Genomic DNA, 19,597 nt, shown 5'->3' on the forward strand with positions numbered 1-19,597 from the left:
ACCATCTGTTGTCTTTCCTTCAGCCAAAATAATTTCCCTTTATAATTTTGTGAGTATTGAGGTATGGGTTATATTTTCGCACAATTATATATCTACTTACTAATCCTATCTCCTCATATGTATATAAATAATCACCAAGTAACTGGAGCAATTTGTCGATTAAAAGATTTCAGGTGAACAGAAATCTATATGCAAAATTTAAAAATCTGCATTGTTATTTCTTTTCATTGTTAGGGTTGTAATGATAACTAAGCATTTTCTCCAATTCACATCTCTAGACACCAAAAAGGCATAGGTAGGTTAGATGGTTATAGATGCTGAATTAAATGAAATGTCTTTCTTTAAGAAGTTAATAAATAAAGTCTTAATAACGGTGGTGATATGTTGGACATCTTCAGAGATTACACGGGGACCAGGAAAACATAAAATACAACTGTGAGGTTTTGCTACTTGTAAAATAAATTGTTTTGGAATGCATGAGAATTCTCTCTTTTAAAATCTTTGAAGGTAAAGCCTACATTTTTGTAACTATTCCAATAAATAGCCACACAGTCATTTCTGCTAAAAGGAGCTATTTGCAGTAACCTAATGTTCAGAATAAATGAAACCTATGATAGCAAACTGGAGTTTCTGGCTAAAGCACTCTGACAAATAAGCCTGTGCTATTCATCTGATATTGCTTGTGGGAGAGGAGCGGATCAGCAATCTGGCTGTGATGATTCTCACACCGGATAAAGGAGGTAGTCTCTCACGATTATTTCTCAAGGCAAAGGGTGCACGGTCACGGCTTTGTAGATTGGCCAAATGAAAAAGAGGTACAAAGTAACAGCACTCTTACGACATCCCATAGGCTTTTCTTTGTAAATATAGCTGTAATTACTCTGGGCTCTTCTATTTTCCTTTAGAGGAAAACAGAAGGGAGGGGAGGCAGGTGATTTGTAGCCCCAGAGCTCCTAGAAGYGAAGAGGTGAGAAGTCTGCTGAATTCGTACAGGGATATTCCTTTCGCTTCCTTTTCAGACTGGCTTGGATAAGATATGGTAATCCCATATCTTGCAAAAGGATTCTTAAAACGTGGTTTGACTGTGAATGCACAGTAAGTGAGCTGAAAGGTGACATGCAGCTCATCTAAACAGAAACAAAGGCCACCGGCATTATGCAGGGGAACCGTACCGAACTGGTTTGTGACCAAGCTGCAAAGAATACAATACAGTTCAGGATTCTCAGATATCTGACAGGTTTTTAAATGAGAAAAGCCTTTTTGCAGTTCATTGTTAAGTTAAAACCATTCTGAATGTATTTATTATGTCAAATAGATGGCATGATATATAAATGAATAATATATCATTATTATCTAAAGTAGTAGTTAGAGGTTTTTTTTCTGAGTGACAATATAGAAATGCCTGAAAGAAGCTGCTGCACAATGATGTCCCTTATTTTTATATTATTGTTTTTAAAATACTCAATTTTATTTATTTATTTATTTTTAGAACAGCATTTGTTTGGATTGGTAGTTTTAATGTCAGTGGTAATGATGTAGTCCCTTACTCCACTGTGTACACAGTCACATAGCCACGTTCTCTCAGCTGGTTATAGGCAATATCCTTCTATTAAGCGCTTTTATATGGTAAAGTAAGAGGTTTTTTTATGCAGTCTTTTCTGTAGTCTGAAGGGTAATTGACTAAGAATGTGTTGTGGCTTTCTTTAATCTGTTTTGTTATGAACAAAATAGGCAAACTCTTACTGTCATCACCTCTGATTTAGTACTCAGAAACAATAACAGCTTGGCATTAAAGTGATTTTCAACCTTTTTGTATGGATGCCAGTCAAATTTCATTGAGTCAGTGTTCATTTTATTATAGTTTTTTTTTTCCCTGGCTCTTTGGAGACATGTGCATGTTTAAATTATTCATTAGGTTAAAAGTTTACCTGCCCTGCATTTGAGCAGAACTTAAGAAGGATTCTCCCTCTTCTTTCTGTGCAGTGCTGAAATTCTGTTTTTATGTTTAGGTGTTGATACCTGTAAATAATAGTCCTAATTCTTATGCATGACTTCATAAATGTTTTCTTAATATGTCATCTTAATATAACACCATCCATGTTTTGTTAGTTGCTGACTTTTAGGAGAGTGGTATTTTTTTCATTCAATTGTAGATCTTCTTCACTTCATTATTTCTTTGAAGCAAGTGCACTTTCCAGGATGTCATACTTTTAAAGTTTTAGTCAATAAAACAGACGTTGTGTAGGTGCTGCTGGTAGGCAGTAGGTACAGAGTTGGAAGTTCAAGGGTGTGAAATGTGTTTTCATGCTCATAATGCTACTTGTATCAATAGCAAAAAGTTCTAAGCTGAATAAAACATCCTCCGTCCTGGAAAGTGTATTTCTGATGTAGTGTAAACCTCTGAACAGAAGCATGTCAGTTTTGTTGACTACAGGCATAACAGTAATTCATTTACTGTCTCCCTAAAATATGCAATTTTTATGATCTATATATTCAGCTAGTTTTTCAGCCAAAAAGGAATGGTGTTGTTACCTCATTGGTATATTAGCACCAAGAGTGATGCTTTTGTGGCTTGCATAATATTCTTCCATTAAATGTCAGGATTTACTGGGATCTATTGAACTTTAAAATCCAACACGAGAAGTACTGGAGGCACATCTGATTGATTGTTTAAAACCTGTGTTAAAAGTCAGTTCCAAATGTTGGTAATGTGGGTGCTTCAAAGGACTTGTGAAGAAAGTATCTGAAGTCTTCTAATGAATTGCTAATTGATTGCCAAAAAGCCTTGAACTTTTTAGATTAGAAAAAAAGGCTTATGCTCCCTAAGTAATCCTATGGGATGTCATAAGACTGATGTTGCTCTTCTTGTACTCCCTTTCCAACTGGATACATCCCCTAAATATGAAAAACCTTGACCGCACAGTATTGCTTGGAGAAATAGTTATGAAAGATAATAATCAGCTTTCTGATCCTTTCCTCTCCCATAAACCATTCCCTCCTGTATCTGACACTTTGGGTAAATTTAGCACATTTCTAAGCGATAGTGAGAACAGGGGTAAAGAGCTGCTGAGGAAGGAGCAGTAATAAGGGGATGAAGGTACCTATAAAGCCGGGGTTAGGAGCATGGAGCCGCAGTCCTTGGCATGCTCTTCTGTGCCTGCCGGTGGGATGGCAGCAGAAGTTGTCCAGGACTTGTCCCAGCATGCTGGTTCCAGGTCAGATTCCCGGCTCTGCTGTACTGGTCCCCAGCCTCGGGCAGCTGCCTGTGGGCTGGAGGTAGCTGGTTTCCCGCAGGCAGCAGCGCTTGAATTACCCCGCTGTGAACTGGCACCTGCAGCCTGTGCGTGGCTCTGAGCAGTTACCTCTGGCTGCCCTCAGATGAGGACAGATTCTTCTACCTCTCTTACTTAAATTGTGGTTACGCTTTTTTCCTCATGTATGAAAAGGCTATTAGTTTGCCCTTAGCACCAGTGAAATCAGTTCCTAGTACAAATGTATGAATCTGGCGTCTGGATCCAAGTAATAAGCTTAAAATGATTATATCTTAATACAGCTCTGTGAAAAAAGCTGGAGAGGTATAAGGAATTTCAAACTACCATACCCTCAATATCCTTCAGCTTACTAAATCCATAGAATCAACCAGATTTTTCTCCCATCGTAAAATATGTAAGACTTCTCTACCTGAATTAGAAGTTTATTTCCATTAACTGTCATAACAGTAAGTATTTTACACTCTCCTATTATCTCTAATATGGCCACTTAATCACATCATTATTTTTTTTACCCACCACCAAAAGCAGAACTTGGGTAACTGTGAAGTGCTGCACAAACTTGAATGTTTCAGGCTGATGGGTTTCCCTCTGCTGCTGCATACTGAGCATCTACCACACTGTACACTGTACATTGTGCTGCGGCAGATAGGTCGCTTCTGGTGTCCAACCTGGTGAATTAACAACTAACTAGAGATTCTCTACACCACACTGCACTTTGCAGTGCAAATACAGATGCTCTTAATGTTCCACTCTGTCCTTATATAATAGGTTTTATGTGTGCTGTAAAATTCTGTATCCAAAAAAGGAGCCAAATTCTTTATGCATGGGTAAGGCAAATAGTTTTCTTACATGACTATAGTACACAGAACATCCAGTGGTAAAATTCACGTTGATTCCCAATGTACAAACTCAAAACCTATAAATGGTCTTATTTGTTAAGCTAGTTGGTATCACAGAGACAAACAGTACATGCGATGGCCACCTTTTTCTAGTGTTTTATTTGTATACTAATGAAACATTAAATCAAAAGTAACCTCAAAGTTTTTATTCCATAAAATACTATTTTTACTATTTCTGTAAGGTATTTCTACCTTCTCCTCAGTGCTCTACTACCTTTTACACTGATATCAGTAAAACACAACAGTATTCATTCAAAAATATGTCCTGCAGCAAGCAGAGTTTTCTGTTGGATTGTCAAAGGCTTTTTTAAAATCCACCCCCCATGTCCAGCACTGATAGCATCAGCAACTAGACTTTCATTTAGGGGAAAACCTTGTAAAGCAAAATCATGTTTGTGCTCTTTTAACCTTTTTTTCTAAAGCTAGGGAAAAAAGAGCATTTTCTTATCCTGCTCTATATATGTCATCCCTATAGCTCATGATTCAAATCATGCTTAACAGACGATGAGAAAATAGAAGAAAAATAAAGAAAATGGAGAAAATTAGAATGCAGGATACTATCTAGTACTTTGCCTCATTCTGTATTATGTGAGAGGAATTGTCAGCAGGCTGATCAGGTTCACAGTGGAAAAATACTGTCTGCTTCAACCAGCAAAAGCAGGAACCTCAGCTGGGGTTTTAGAATCAAGGTTGTCACCTAGAACTTACCTAAATGTTTTGGATTTGCTTTGCAACTCTCATTCTCCTGTGTTTTTACATGTGTAGCGGAAGGAGAAGGGACACATCTGGCTCTTACAGAAATCAGTCAGTTATAAACTTAAGACTTTTCCTGTGGGCATTACTAAACATGTTCAAAACATCACAGAAGAAAACAACTTTCTTAAAATTTTATGACCTTAAAAATGGCACTGTTTACCCACATACTGGAAATACTAAAAATTTGCCATTTTATAAGAAAAAGCAGTTATATATTGTATAAGCCTATCCCTAGATAGTGAATATAAACTTTGCCTTAGATCAGCCTGTCTCACTTTCTTAGTTACAGCAACTCAAGGAGGACTGTGTGAATGTTGGCAGCATTACACAATTGTGATTCAAATTTGTATGCATACTGCTTACAAGTATCCATGGAGAAATTAATAGAATATGAGAACAAGCTCCACAAAAACATCTTACGATAATATATATTTTAAATACTTAATTTTTTTAAACCTGCATAACAGAAATTAAAAAAAAATGTCCAACTTAGCATGTTATGCCGCACAGCAGCCGAAGTGTGTGTGCATGTGTGCATAAGAGTGGAGTAAGGAAAAGGCAAAAATGTTCCTCCCTGTTTCATCTATTAATTTTTACATTTCTATATTGAACAGACATTGGGTAAAATACTTCAAATATTCACTAAAGCAGGGGCTGGAATCCAGCTATCCCTGTTCCACACTGATGTTCTAACCGCTATGCTGCAGAGTGAATGCTTGTTACAAATTTCTTTTTTTTTTTCTGGTTGTACAAGCCTTTACATATTCTGTGCAAAATGGAATAATTTCAACTGGCGACCCATAAAGTACTGTGACACCAGAATAACACAGCCGATAGTGAGTACACGCTCCTGGAAGAAATCTGAATCTCCTCTACCGCGGAGGAGGAACTGAGCTGTAGTGAGCAAACCTAGGCTGGGCGTCAGGCATGAAGCGACTGGATGAGAAAGGGTCTCCTGCCAGTTCCTCTGGTTTTGAAAATTTCTAACAGGTCCAGCCCTGCAGGTGAGTTATACAGAGAAAAGTCTGGCACCTGTCTCATTATAACAGAGCTTAGACATGAGCTGGTTGCTGAGCAGCTGATGATATCAAGCCCAAAGTGCTTCTGAGCATGTCACAAACTAGACATTGATATATCCGTGGAGCTTTACTGGAGAAAGCCAAGACACCTGTGGATTTTGAGTGCCTTCAGGATCATAGAACAGCTAGGTGGGTTTTTCTGACAAAAATACAAGGTTGGACTTAGGAAGCTGAAGTGGGAATGATGTGCAATTTAATCTTTTCCTCTCTTTTGTCATCTGTCAAATGGTCATAAAACTAGCTACCTTGCTTAAAGAAAAAACAGGAGGTAGGTAATTTTTACAAAGGGCTCTGAAGACAGAAGGGGTTACTGAGCTATCTAATGTGATGCATAAGTAGCAGAAGCTTGTAGGCAAAGATTATCTCCTACTAAAGTGTTCCTTCACACAGTTTCAATATTGATATAGTTAGACATATAGTATATGTGTTTAATTTTGAATTATATTAATAACATGATTAATATTTACTTTCCTAACAAAGCACAAAGACTTAATGGTACTGTGCCTATAACAGGAATAGCAAGTGACAGAAGATTTCCACTACAATGGGTCTAAAGGAGTCTTCAGGTGGTTTCTAACCATGTGCCTTGAAATGGTATGATTAAGTCTGCCTCTTTTGGTTTTCTGAGAGCGTGTCTGTACAGAGCATTGAAATATAATGTTGAGAAACCCATACTGACAAATTTAGTATATCTCAAGTGCCAGAAGCAGTAGTGAGTGGCTCCATGCAGGCCACACTGCCCTTGCTTCTTCTCTAAAAGAGCTGGTTTGGGTCTCTGTTCTGCAATTTGCATATTATAGACATATGCTTAATTTAAAGATCAGGTATATAAATAAACATATCTTTGTTATTTTTGCTGTGTACTGTCAGCCTTGAAAAAGTTGTTTATTTCTCAGCATTAGATATAAAATCCCTATAGGGAATTCTTAGAAAGCGCTTCTTATATTGTAGTAAACCCTTTAGATATTGAAGTCAGTTGGCAGGCTTTTAAAGAATAATCACTGCCATGTACTTGACAAATATATCAGAATATTGTATACACAGAGAGACATCAATACCTTCATTTATTATTTTATTAATTTACATTAGACAAATTGTTCTACTGAAATCCAAACAGAGCTCTATCTGTCATGATAAGTCATTTGCATCTCTTTCTTGGAAAGGCAGGATTAATGTCATCAAACAGTTGGAAACTCTTCTACTCAGAATCTTTAATTCAATATAGACCAATTTACACGGTAAGAAACAACTTCTTAAGACTCCAGAACACAGCTGGTCAGAACATTTTAACTATTAAGAAAGGCCTATTGATGCAACTTTCCTCTTGAAGGGGAACTAGGTACCACCCTAAGTTAGACGTCTTACATTTGATAACATCTGATACCTTCTCAAGAACACTGTCCTTGAGCTGTTCTGGTTTTTTAATATTCTAAGAGCTCCATGAGCCAGAATAAATGCACGAATGAAGTGCCACATGTTTACAGTGAAGCAAGCATTAATAGGAAGATTCTTCTTCTGACTAGAGAGGAACAGTGTATGTGCATTATGTATGTGCAGCTACCCAGAAAGGCAGGATGAGTAACACAGTAACAAGACTTACATTAAAAATAAACATTTATGGTCTTCAGATGCTTGTGAACGGTGTGTTTTGGCGTAAACTGAAAAGAAAAAAAAAGGACTTAGTATTTGTTCAAGTCCTGTATCTGAAGAAAACTCGTACTGACTTCAGACCAATTTTTGTTGGAGCAGGTTTGCCGAATTTGGGTAATACTTAGTTACTTAGTTTAAGTAACTCAACAGTAGTTGTTCCCGAGGAGGATGCCATGAAGAGTTCCAGCTTTTCATCTGAGAACAGAAACCTCCAGTTCAGATCTGATTTCAATTGCCATTTGAATAGGAATGTGATAATTACTGGTCAACATCAGAGGGCACTACATGATTTGGCATGATTAACAGTTTCTTAAGAGAATGGTTGGCAAAGGCTGGATGAATAGAGGTGTTTTCACATCCCCTGGCAGAAACCTGCAAAAGGCTTGGCTGAACTCTGGCAGGCTTGCAATCGCCAGTTGCTCTCTCTTAAATAAGCACTAAAATGCTAACTAATGAGCATTTCCCCCTGCCCCCCCCCCACCACAGCTGCCACTTCTAAGCACTTTAAAAATTGGAATTCATATTATCTTCTTTTGGTCAAAAGTATTGCAGCAGTGCAAAACTTCAGGATACTTCCCTGCTATTTTACTTCAAATTTTTGGATTGTTGTAGTAAGTGTCCTGACAGGCTTTTTTATTGCATGACTGAGACATAAGCATGCGGCTGCAGCCCTTTATTGCTACATCTCTGTCACCTACTAAACCGTACCCATCCTTGCATGATGTCAAAGTTGTTTCTCAAATAGCAGCTGCTACGGCTGAGAAGAAAACACTGTGCTGAGCAAGAGTCCTCTCCCATTCTTGCTTGTCCATCTCTACATACTATATACACAGTGTCATTCCCATGTTCCATATTTCGCAGTGTGAAGGACCATTTTGCTGCTGTTTAATAGCAAACTTGAATTCAGTTGTCAATAGTCTTCCTATTTGCAATTTGCAGGAGAGCTGCTCCCTCTGCTGAGTTTTCTGTTGATAGGCATCGGCACCTGATGTCCTTCCTCACCATGCTGGGGCCCAGCCCTGACTGGAACGTGGGCCTCTCGGCTGAAGACCTCTGTACCAAGGACTGTGGCTGGGTTCAGAAAGTCATTCAGGATTTAATACCATGGGATGCCGGCACAGACAGTGGCGTTACCTATGAGGTATTTGGACTATGTGTAATGTATTCAAAACATAAGGTTTACCTTAAAGCTGTGAAAAATGAAAGCTGTTTCATCCATGGTAATGTCATAGACATCTTTATACTACTTTACTAAAAAATTTGCTCATAACAAATGAAAAGTCATTTAGATAGATACTGGCAACAGTTACTGTCCTTCAGTGTGCCTAAGTTCCCTGAGAATTATTAATGGAATAATATTCCATTATATTCCCTTGGAATATTACTATAATCATCTATTGAGTAAATTGAGGACATAGTTTGCTCAGAACAAAAGTATTAAGGTGCCCAGGCCCTTGGATACTATGAGCCATCAGCAGCCAGTTCAAATGGCGTTCTCTGCTGTTTCAACCCAATGCTGACTGTCCCACTTGGCACAGACTAGTTAATAGTAGCAGCAGGGAATGAAACTCTGCACTTTGCATCACAGCAAGGCTCTAAAATCATCCACTCTCTCCTCCTCTCTTTCAGTCTAGAAAGAGATTCAGATTATCCTCAGGTAAAATCCTGTTTTTGACCAAATGAGTCACACATCAAATTACTGAACTGATTAGGTCTCCATGGGTGATCAATATACCTACACCATGACTCCATAAACACAGAGTATAGGCAACCCAAAGCTAGGCAAGATGAGTTACCTTCTCAAATTCCATGCACGCTCTATTTCAGAAGACAAAAGGTGGGGGGGGGGTTGGGTTTTTTTTCCCCCCAGACCCAGTCTTTTCAGAACATAAAGAATTTCTCCAGTTATAATGCAGCTCTGTAAGCATTTTGAAGTCTTTTTTTAATGTAGTTATCTAACCACACAATAAGGTGTGCATCTTATTGTGAATCCAGCATCAGGGTCCAATCCCAAAGTGTTAGAGAAGTTCTTCACGACAGAAAAAGTTGCTGTTAAGTATGAACATACCGAGTTCATCTTCTAATGGAATTTCAAAGTTTAGCATTCAGAGACATTTTTATTTCTGCAGATGAATTATACTTTTACTAATAATTTTAATATATTTTTAAGCCATATTTATCTCTTTGATTGCAGTCTCCCAATAAACCTACAGTTCCTCAAGAGAAGATCAGACCACTTACGAGCCTAGATCATCCTCAAAGTCCATTTTATGATCCAGAAGGAGGCTCTATCAAGCTGGTAGCCAGAGTGGTAATTGAGAGAATCGCACGCAAGGTAGTATTACAAAATAATAGCAGGATAACTCCTCATAAAAGAAAAAAAAAACAAGCTTCCCCCCTCCCCTGGAACCTTATCCTCCCTGACCAACCCCCTGCAAAGGTAATGGCAGAAAATAAGTAAAACTTTTTCTTAAATTTAAAACTGTCTTAAGGTATTGTTTCTCCTACTTGTGCTAATTACTGCATCTGCTTATCTGGGGATTTTTAAAAATATGCATAGGAATTAGAAGAGAAAAAAAGCATTATATAAAAAAATATTTTGCCTGTCCTGTTGCTACTGCTGCAGATACAGTTATACTGTCTTCCTGTGCGCTTTGTCCAGCCATGTCTTAATGACTTATGGTGCAACTTTTCCTATATGATTATTCAGTGATTCCCTTTATGTCACAAACATTCTCTGATATTTAAGCTTGGTTTTCTTAGCTTAACTTTATTTCTCCACTATTATCCAGTAAAGAATTCTTAAGACCAGTCATCTCCTCTTTTGGGGGTCCAGAGGAGAGGGTGTTTAGATCACATTTGAATATGTATAAAGTCATTTTGTTCCATTTACATTTCAAGAGCATAAGTTAAGCCATAGCATATGTTAGATCCATATTGATCTAGAACGGTAGCCTAGTCATCCTTTTTATCAAAGATTTCTTTAACCCTTTTTTTGCTTGAAGCAGTTGTTCAAATCCTTTAATCTCCATTTTTTTTTTCCTCAAAGTGTATTGTATTTGGGGAACAATTACACAGTAATCTAGACAGATGCCCATGACTGGTATACTCAATGTACTGTTAGAATATTTCTTTGGAGAATGATGTCCCCTACTTAGGTATTTCATACATCCTTTTTTATAACTAAATATAAGTATATACATATTTAGAAATGCACACACAACATTTTTCTGTTCACCCAACCTCTCCTTCCTCTTATCACTTTTATGTACTGTAAGTTTTTTAGAGATGAAATTGTAAGACCCATGAATCATTTAAGTGCTATTAAAACTGAGCGAATTATAAGTTTTCCACTGGAGGTCTACACAAAAGTGATTAACTACATATTCATAGCTTTATGTTACACATACACATATGTAACACATTAGCTGTGTTACATTGCAGCTTCTAGCAACTCACTTTATACCTATCTTAGCCCCTCTATCTGGTTGTACAGGAGTTTCCTAAATCCAATCTCCACAATCATTTCTTTGCAGGGGGAGCAATGCAATATCGTACCTGATAACATAGATGATATTGTGGCAGATCTAGCACCGGAAGAAAAAGAAGAAGGTACTTTTTAAATTCGTTTGCGCTGTGCTAATTTATATTTTGTGCCATTTCTAGATAAACTGACTAAGGAGCAGAAGTCTCAGTGTCAAAGAGTGATTTAGTTTTTCACTTTTTCTGGTACCTGCTTTTAGCTTTCCCTTATACAGAAAAGAAATTGCATGTGTACATGACAGGTGACAATAACAGCGAAAGTAATAAAACAGAAGCTTTTCAGGGTTCTAAAAAAAAAAAGGAGCAATTTTTTTTTTTGAATCAAAGTTGGTAATTAGTCTTTTTTTTCTCTCAGGTTAAAATGGAGAAGCCTAGAGTGCAGATGGAAATAACTTACCATATTAACATCTAAAGTAATCACCAGCAAAGTAAACATAAGCAAATGGAGGATAATCTATTGTTAATTTTCACTGCCTTTTCTTATTTTTAGATGACACCCCTGAGACCTGCATATATTCAAACTGGTCTCCATGGTCAGCCTGCAGCTCTTCTACCTGTGAAAAGGGCAAGAGGATGAGGCAGAGAATGCTTAAAGCTCAGCTGGACCTCAGTGTGCCCTGTCCAGATACCCAAGATTTTCAGCCATGCATGGGTCCAGGCTGCAGTGATGAAGGTAATCAAGGGGAAAGGGTGGAGATGAACATTTTGTAGGATAGAGAAAACTTTTTCTTTAAAGTTCTTAAACTGTTGGTTGCTGCATGACTTGAGTTATGGCAAACAGAAGAATGATTGCTGAAGAATGCAAACAGGAGCTGCCTGTGGTCAGTTCGGCAGTTCAGTTGAGTGGGTGTATGAAGTACATGGAAGCGTAAGGAATGAAAGGAGTAAATTAAGAGAAGACAACGTGAGAGGCAGCAAAAAAGTGATACTGTACACAAATGGGCAGATGCAGATTTATCAGGGAAGTGGATAGTAATCATATTAATACTAGCGATTGAAATGGTCCTCTGTATTTTAGATGGTTCCACTTGCATGATGTCTGACTGGATTACATGGTCCCCCTGTAGTGTTTCCTGTGGAATGGGAACGCGATCTAGAGAGAGATATGTAAAACAATTCCCTGAAGATGGCTCTATGTGCAAAGTGCCTACTGAAGAGACTGAGAAATGTATTGTAAATGAGGAATGTTGTAAGTATTTMATTTAGCTTTGTAAAATCTGGTCAATAGCAGGAGCACTGCTGAAAACATGTTTTATATGAGCTCTGCTAGTGAACCATTTTCTCTTTCCATTTTGAATAGCCCCCAGCAGCTGCCTTGTCACAGAATGGGGTGAGTGGGATGAATGTAGCGCTAGCTGTGGAATGGGAATGAAAAGACGACACAGAATGATTAAGATGACCCCCGCTGACGGATCCATGTGCAAGGCAGAAACTACAGAGGCAGAGAAATGCATGATGCCTGAATGCCGTAAGTGTCCATGAGTATATTACCTCTGCTAAGAAGAGAGACATCATTTCTGACACATCGCTCCATCACACCAAAGAACATAGCTAAACCAGAAGCACTCCACTTTTTCTTGTTCCCCTTAAAATCAGATTCCTTAGGGGAATGTGCATGAAGTACCACTTGCACGAACGGAATGAGTGTCAGTAAAAAATATTGAGTTGTATGCTATGAGTGTATTAGCCATACAGTGATGTGTATATTAGCATGCCATATGTAAGCCATTCTGATTTTTAGAATATGAGGTATATTTAATCAAAAGGCTAGGCTAAAACAGTACCCTCTCCTTTTAGCCCATGAGCAGCTGAGAAATTGAGGCGCTCCTTTTGTGCAGTCAGCCAGTCTCCCCCTTAGCATTTAATAGTCTACTACTATCGTATTCAATTTCTTAAGAAATGTTAAGATTTTCATCAGAGACAGCAAGAACTATAGTTAAAAATGATTTTTTAGTAGATAAAATGTGGTAAATAAATAAATGCCACATTTTAGACTACATTGATTTGACTTCCAGTTCTGTGCACTGAAACTATGTATTGGTTTCTTAAGAAAGTTATGGTTCAAACATAACTTCTTAAACTATTTATTCCATGGAACTACTGGGGAGCTGCATATATGAATAAGATATATAAAAAGATAGCAAAGAAAACCTATTAAAACCAAGCAAGCCTTTTTACTAAATACAGTTTTTCTCTGAGCTTTTGCAGAAGCATCATTCAGCTTGTGGTTTATTTTGTCCAAAGTGACAGCAAAATATGAGTAGTCGAAGACAGATAAAAGACAATATATTTTCTACCTGAATTATTTTCAAAATGTGTACCTTTGTAAYGTATAACAAAGTTTCATTAACTTTTTTATTTTTGTATTAGATACTATTCCCTGTCTACTTTCTCCTTGGTCTGAATGGAGTGACTGTAGTGTAACATGTGGGAAGGGAACGCGAACCCGGCAAAGAATGCTGAAATCTGCTGCTGAGCTTGGAGACTGTAATGAGGAACTGGAACAAGTGGAAAAATGCATGTTACCTGAATGCCGTAAGTGTGGGAAACTCTCTGGGAAAACGAAGGCTAATTTTATACATGTTACAGACTAACAGTCAAAACCTTTTCACTATTTTGCAGCATCACTTCTTAAATGCTTACATCAGTTCTTTTTTAAAAAAGATATTGTATGGACAATTATCTCCTGCTTGCCTTTGGTTATAAAATGTAGTACGAACATTTTAGGTAAATGCTCTCTAAATTCAGAAATGTTATAGACTTTCTGATCCTGTTTTGGAGAAGGGTCTACAATTAGAAAGAGCAGTTCTTGCTTCCTTAAAGTTGCAAGTAAAGAAGTGATCCAATGCTCTCTTGCGCTCACTCTTGTTTTCCATTTGTATTATGCTTTGGTCTGCCCACAGCGGGGGGTCAGTAATATGGGAGTGTTATCATCTGTTGATTTATTTTATTTTATACTTAATACGCACTTTTGGCTACTGGCAGCTGAAATAGGACCATGACTAAATTTAATTTTGCCTTACTTTAACCTATGCTGATGACCAATACTGCTTTGTATGGTTACTCTGTGTTTAACACAACTTTAGGCAACAATTCCTGTGCTTTGCAATAGTATAAGAAGTCAGAAATTTATATATATTTTTATATATATATAAAAATGCAGAACGTGCCCTTGAGAGGAAAGAAGGAAGGAAAGAAAGGATTAAGATTACCTGTGTGATTTTTTTAGCTCAGAGATAGAGCAGAAAAGAGGCTACATCTTTGATACATCTCTGAATTGTGCCATAGCCTTTTTACAGACCTACATCCCTTCCCACCCTGGAATATCATATGCGCCAGTGGGTGGTGTGGAGACAACTGCATTGATTTTATTCCCTACTACACTAAAATACCCCACTTCCTGGGTGGTGCAGATTTCCAGTTGTCTTGCATTCCTTGTGAAGAGCAATAGCCTGAAGTGTTGCTGAATGAATAGGACATGATTATACTTTTGGTGTAGTGTTGCCAGAAGTTTTAAGAGATTTTATAACTAATTACATTATTTTTCAAAGAAAATATTGGCTAGAAATGGTTTTATAATGCAGTTTTTTTATCTCAGCCTTTCTTAAATAATTTGGAATTACCATTTTTGATTATTATTCAGGGGGGCTGTGAGTTTTAAGCAACGCTGAAAAGATGAAAACTTTTAGGTCATAACGTTATTAGTGACTTTTGCTTATAGTATAAAACCAAAAAAAAAGATACAGGTTCCATTCCTTCTGGGTTGCTGTAAAAAGTTCCTTTTGGGGTTTGTTCATTTTTTTTCTCTTCTGATTTACTCGGGGTGTCAAAATGTACCTCTTTAAAGCTCTACATCTTACCAATAAAACAAGGCTTAGATTTCAGATATCACCTTCTTTGTATATATAGCTCAGTTTTTTACAGCTTTTCATTACGAAATAGACATACAGCCTTACAGACTGGAACATTGAAGAAGGCACAGGAGAATTATTTGTGTTTGTTCCAAGTTTAGTGACCTGCCAGCACCACTCTTGGAAAGGAAACTGAGAGAGTGGCAAATAATATTTCTGCTAGCGATTAACTCACTCAATGGAAAATTTTGATGTGTAGCTTCACAAAATTTGCTGAAAAGACTGGAGGCTTAAGTTGCATGCATGTATTTAGGATGCAAAAACTCATTAGGCACATCTGTGTGTTTCTTCCTGACCTTATGGTTAGGTTGCCAGGTATTGCAGATTTCTTGTATTTGCTCATGTTTCTCATTCTTTGCAGCCATTGACTGTGAACTAACGGAGTGGTCCCAGTGGTCAGAATGCAATACGTCATGCGGAAAGGGCCATATGATCAGGACAAGAATGATTAAAATAGAGCCACAGTTTGGAGGAACAGCATGCCCAGAAACTGTCCAACGTACAAAGTGTCGAGTAAGGAAATGCCTGAGAGGCCCAGGTATGGAAAAAAGGCGATGGAAAGAGGCCCGGGAGAAAAGGAGAAGTGAACAAGCAAAGAAAAATACAGATAGTGAGCAATACCCAGGTGAGTGTGAAACCATCATTTAGAATGCTCATGTCTGTCTGACTTTTCTGTATAACAGGAGGGAGTTTGTGAGCAGCTCCACTTCATGCTGTGATAACATTTTTCAGTATTACAGTTGAGGGAAGGTTTTAGCAATAAAGTACAGCTGCTTTCAGTGTTTGGCTGTCATCAAAAAAGTGTGACACATAAGCTTAGGGCACAATGGAGAAAGGCTTTTATCTGTCCATTATATCATCAGTGAGAATATTTTTAGATGCTTACTAGCTCCTTCGCCACAAACAGTGGCATATCAAACATCCAGAAATTAGACCAGGCAAAGGATTTCTACCAAACAAACAACAAATACATGGAACTGAACGATAATCTTTGGATCCTGTTGAATTTTTAAAGTATTTGTTAGATCCAATGGTAAACCTCAAAACTGAGCAAATTCCCATCTCAGTAATTTGATTCAGATCTGCTCAGACTCTTTTTTTCCACAAGGGACAGTATTAGCAAAAACTGATGCCTCAAATCAGTAAAATATAATATTTTGYGATATAGCTCACATTATCAAGATATGAGTTATTGTTCATTTGTGGCTCATGCCTGTCCCACATTTAACAGTTCATTAATTTTATCTGCTTTATAATGTAGACAGTAAATTTCTTTTTCAATGTATTTTTTCAGTGTTTGTCAAATGCACCTTGATTATACTTAATTGGGGGTCCTTAACTGCTACTGTAATAAACTAGGCAATATGATATCTTATATTCAAAAAAGTAAGTGTGTATAATGATATACATATTGAGATATGCAGGTTAGTCTGAAATACTGGAAACTGAATCAAATGACTTTTTTTTCAGTTTGCAGACTGAAACCATGGACTGCTTGGACAGAATGTTCTACACTGTGTGGAGGTGGAATTCAGGAACGCTACATGATAGTAAAGAAGAGGTCCAAAACCACTCAGTTTACTAGCTGCAAAGACAAAAAGGAGCTAAGGGCATGTAATGTTCATCCTTGTTAGCAAAACAGGAGGCTTTCAAGTGATGTACTCCGAGCTAAATGGAAAGTCAACCTTGGTTTGGTTTTTAAAACAAAAAAATATATAAAGTGTATATTAGTTTTCATTTTTGCAGTGTGGTTTGCTTTTTAGTCTTGCTGGTGCAAGAAATGTATTTTATAAATATTTCCTCACAGATTTATGCTGAGAGTAAATCTTTGATACTCCAGCTAGCCCTTAATGCATAAAAATAGTAAGTCATTGTGAATCATTTAACTGAAATACAGACCTATCTGTGGACATGAAATAGCCATATAGAAATACTACTTGTAAAGACATGGGATGCATGCTATTAACATAACTAAGTTAAAGTGACATGTTTCATATGTGGAAGGATTGCTCTCTTGATTTGATTTCAAAAATCCAAAGCAGTGCCTATGTGATTACGGAACTATGCCAAGGAATAATTTCAGTAATGCTGGTTCAATAATTTTAAAGGTGCATATTTATCTTTTCATACTTAAACTGATAAACTGATAGTTAAACTGATAGTTATAATAATTATCCTATATACTTTTCTTCCAATGGATATTATTGTCCATTGCAAAATGATCTTTGTTTCTTTAAAAATTAAAAAGGAAATAATTTGTGCAGCTTAGTAATGATGTCTGCCCACTGTATAGTCACAGTCAAAATAGCACACAAAGAAAACATGTGAATATCATTATGTATTCAGATGCCATATTCTTCTATTTGGTCCATCCACTGACTCTCAAAAGGGATACAGAACTAATAAAATTGGTCCAAAAACGCAGTCAGCTGCAATAGTTGTGTCATGGAAAGACTTCCACATGGGAGAGAGTAAAAATTAGGTTTTGTTTAGTGAGGATATTAATCAATCACAGGTAAAGAGAGAAAGAGGTTTAAAAAATAATAAAAATAATAGAGAAAAGGTGAGCCAAGTTTTCATGCATCCCTTCTAGCAAAGGGAAGGGAGTCCCTGAAATGAAACAAGGACAGACTCTTAAAATATTAATTACAGATTGCCACAAGAATATATTTATGGCAGTAAGTGTCATTTGTGGTTTTTACTCGGAGTTTAGGAAGATCTAAAAATTACTAAATTTATGAGAATTGCAGGACTATAGTCTGTAGATACAGTAGCCAGGATAAATGTCTTCCCTGAACACCTTGGCTATCAACAAACCGCCTGAGATTAGAAAATAGCTCCTTAACAGTTCAAAGTGCTTTTGCTATTTTACACCTGCTTCTGCAGAATTTAGCTCTCATCCCTACCGGTAATCAGATATAAGACTAGAGGAACCTTGGGCCTCACATGCTATTGAAATATAATACTGTCTTGTAAGTTTAACAATTTAACATTTAAGATGAGAGATAAAGCTGATGGGTTATCTTTTTGTCCAGTAAAGACAGCATACACCTATGTCTCTACATAAATAATAACAATGCACTGAAAATAAAGACTGTTGATGATAACACTTAAAAACAAGTTTGAGAGAAATGAATGGAAAAAAAATATTTTATAGTCTCTTTAAACCAGCCTTAAATAATTTACTCACATCTTTAACGCTTGATCGCAATCCTCATAACCTGACACCCAGGTATTAAGTGTCCGCATTTCATTTGAACCACAAGCCACTTAGGCTATTCTACTTTTATCATCACTACTCTGGGAATCCTCTCATTACCTCCCCATATCTAGATGGTATAGAGGAGTCATTGGCTGGTTGCAATACACCATAGGGCTCTTCATCATCATTTTTTCACCAAACACTGCAAGGGCTGCTCAGGAATTCCACAGCTGTTGCATCCCAGCCCCTCACAGGTTTTTACAGCTTTTTTTAGACCTGGAATGAGGGGAGGCCAGTGAAATGATGGACCCAACTGCAGTACTTAGCCTCTCTCGCCGCTGCTAAGTGAAATGGGTGTAAGCCCATAGTGAACCAAACCAGGAGGGGATTAAAAAAAAGGTTAATGCTAAAACCAAACACTTTACATTTTGCACAGCTTGGCTCATGTAATAATAGTAATTCAGACAGATAGACAGAGTGCCTCCTTGTGCCTGTTGAAAAATTCTGCAGTGTGTGTCTCTGTAGCACTGTCTTTACAGTCTACCAACTAGACTGTCCCTAACATATATTTATGATCTTACCTTGCACATTACCATTTTTTTTTTGACCAAAAAAAACAGATCAGTGGAATAATACAGATACTGGAGCAATGACCAGCCAAGCATGTCAGGTGAAGAAACAGTTGCAGAGAAAGGCTACAGAGATCAACGCCAGGCGCTCGGCCAGGGCAGAGCTACATATGCAAAACAAGATCCATACACCAATGATCTCTGGGCGCCTCGCTTGTTGAGTCTGACAGAGGTATACCAGCTGAGGGTAATCATTAAAAAATAAAAGCTCAGGCTACAAATCTGTGACAGGCTGTAAGAGCTTGGGTGGGGGAGAGGGAGTGCAAGAAGCAAGTGTCTCTTGAATGCAAAGAAAAAAATGTTATGACTTTAGGAGCTATATTTTGTCTCCTCAACTCATACCACTTGTTCATGCTAATCCTGCAAGACCATGCCTGCTTCTGTAAATAATCAATTATAATACTAAGTTAGCTTCATTTTTCATGTGTGTTCCAGTTCATCAAGTTCTTCTGTCTTTTTAATTACTCCCTTTGCCAAAGTCTACATAGTCCAAATAAGTACTTTAGGTATGTATGAAATATGTAACTTTTTTTTTGAATGTGCCCACAAAAATGTCCATTAAAAATCTGGTATTCCTTTCACTGTGGTTCTTACCAATTGACTCTCCATGTACTTTATTTTCTCTTAGTTAGGAGGCTGTTCAGTGTGATTTCCAG

At 37.4% G+C, this 19,597-nt stretch overlaps 1 protein-coding gene across 1 annotated transcript in view; it reads left to right on the forward strand.

The window, feature by feature from the left end:
* The window catches only part of SPON1 (spondin 1), a 197,691-nt gene extending 180,343 nt beyond the window's left edge, over window positions 1–17,348 (forward strand). The window contains exons 8-16 of the mRNA XM_026087745.1: window positions 8,596–8,797; window positions 9,851–9,991; window positions 11,193–11,268; window positions 11,690–11,872; window positions 12,218–12,388; window positions 12,500–12,667; window positions 13,570–13,734; window positions 15,472–15,735; window positions 16,581–17,348. Coding sequence (XP_025943530.1) covers window positions 8,596–8,797; window positions 9,851–9,991; window positions 11,193–11,268; window positions 11,690–11,872; window positions 12,218–12,388; window positions 12,500–12,667; window positions 13,570–13,734; window positions 15,472–15,735; window positions 16,581–16,744 — 1,534 coding nt within the window. The 3' untranslated portion in view covers window positions 16,745–17,348. The remainder of the gene's footprint in view (window positions 1–8,595; window positions 8,798–9,850; window positions 9,992–11,192; window positions 11,269–11,689; window positions 11,873–12,217; window positions 12,389–12,499; window positions 12,668–13,569; window positions 13,735–15,471; window positions 15,736–16,580) is intronic.
* Window positions 17,349–19,597: the final 2,249 nt, after the last annotated feature.

The sequence above is a fragment of the Apteryx rowi genome, unplaced genomic scaffold, assembly GCF_003343035.1.
Source record: "Apteryx rowi isolate R43461 unplaced genomic scaffold, aptRow1 scaffold_73, whole genome shotgun sequence".
In the NCBI taxonomy this organism is placed as follows: domain Eukaryota; kingdom Metazoa; phylum Chordata; class Aves; order Apterygiformes; family Apterygidae; genus Apteryx; species Apteryx rowi.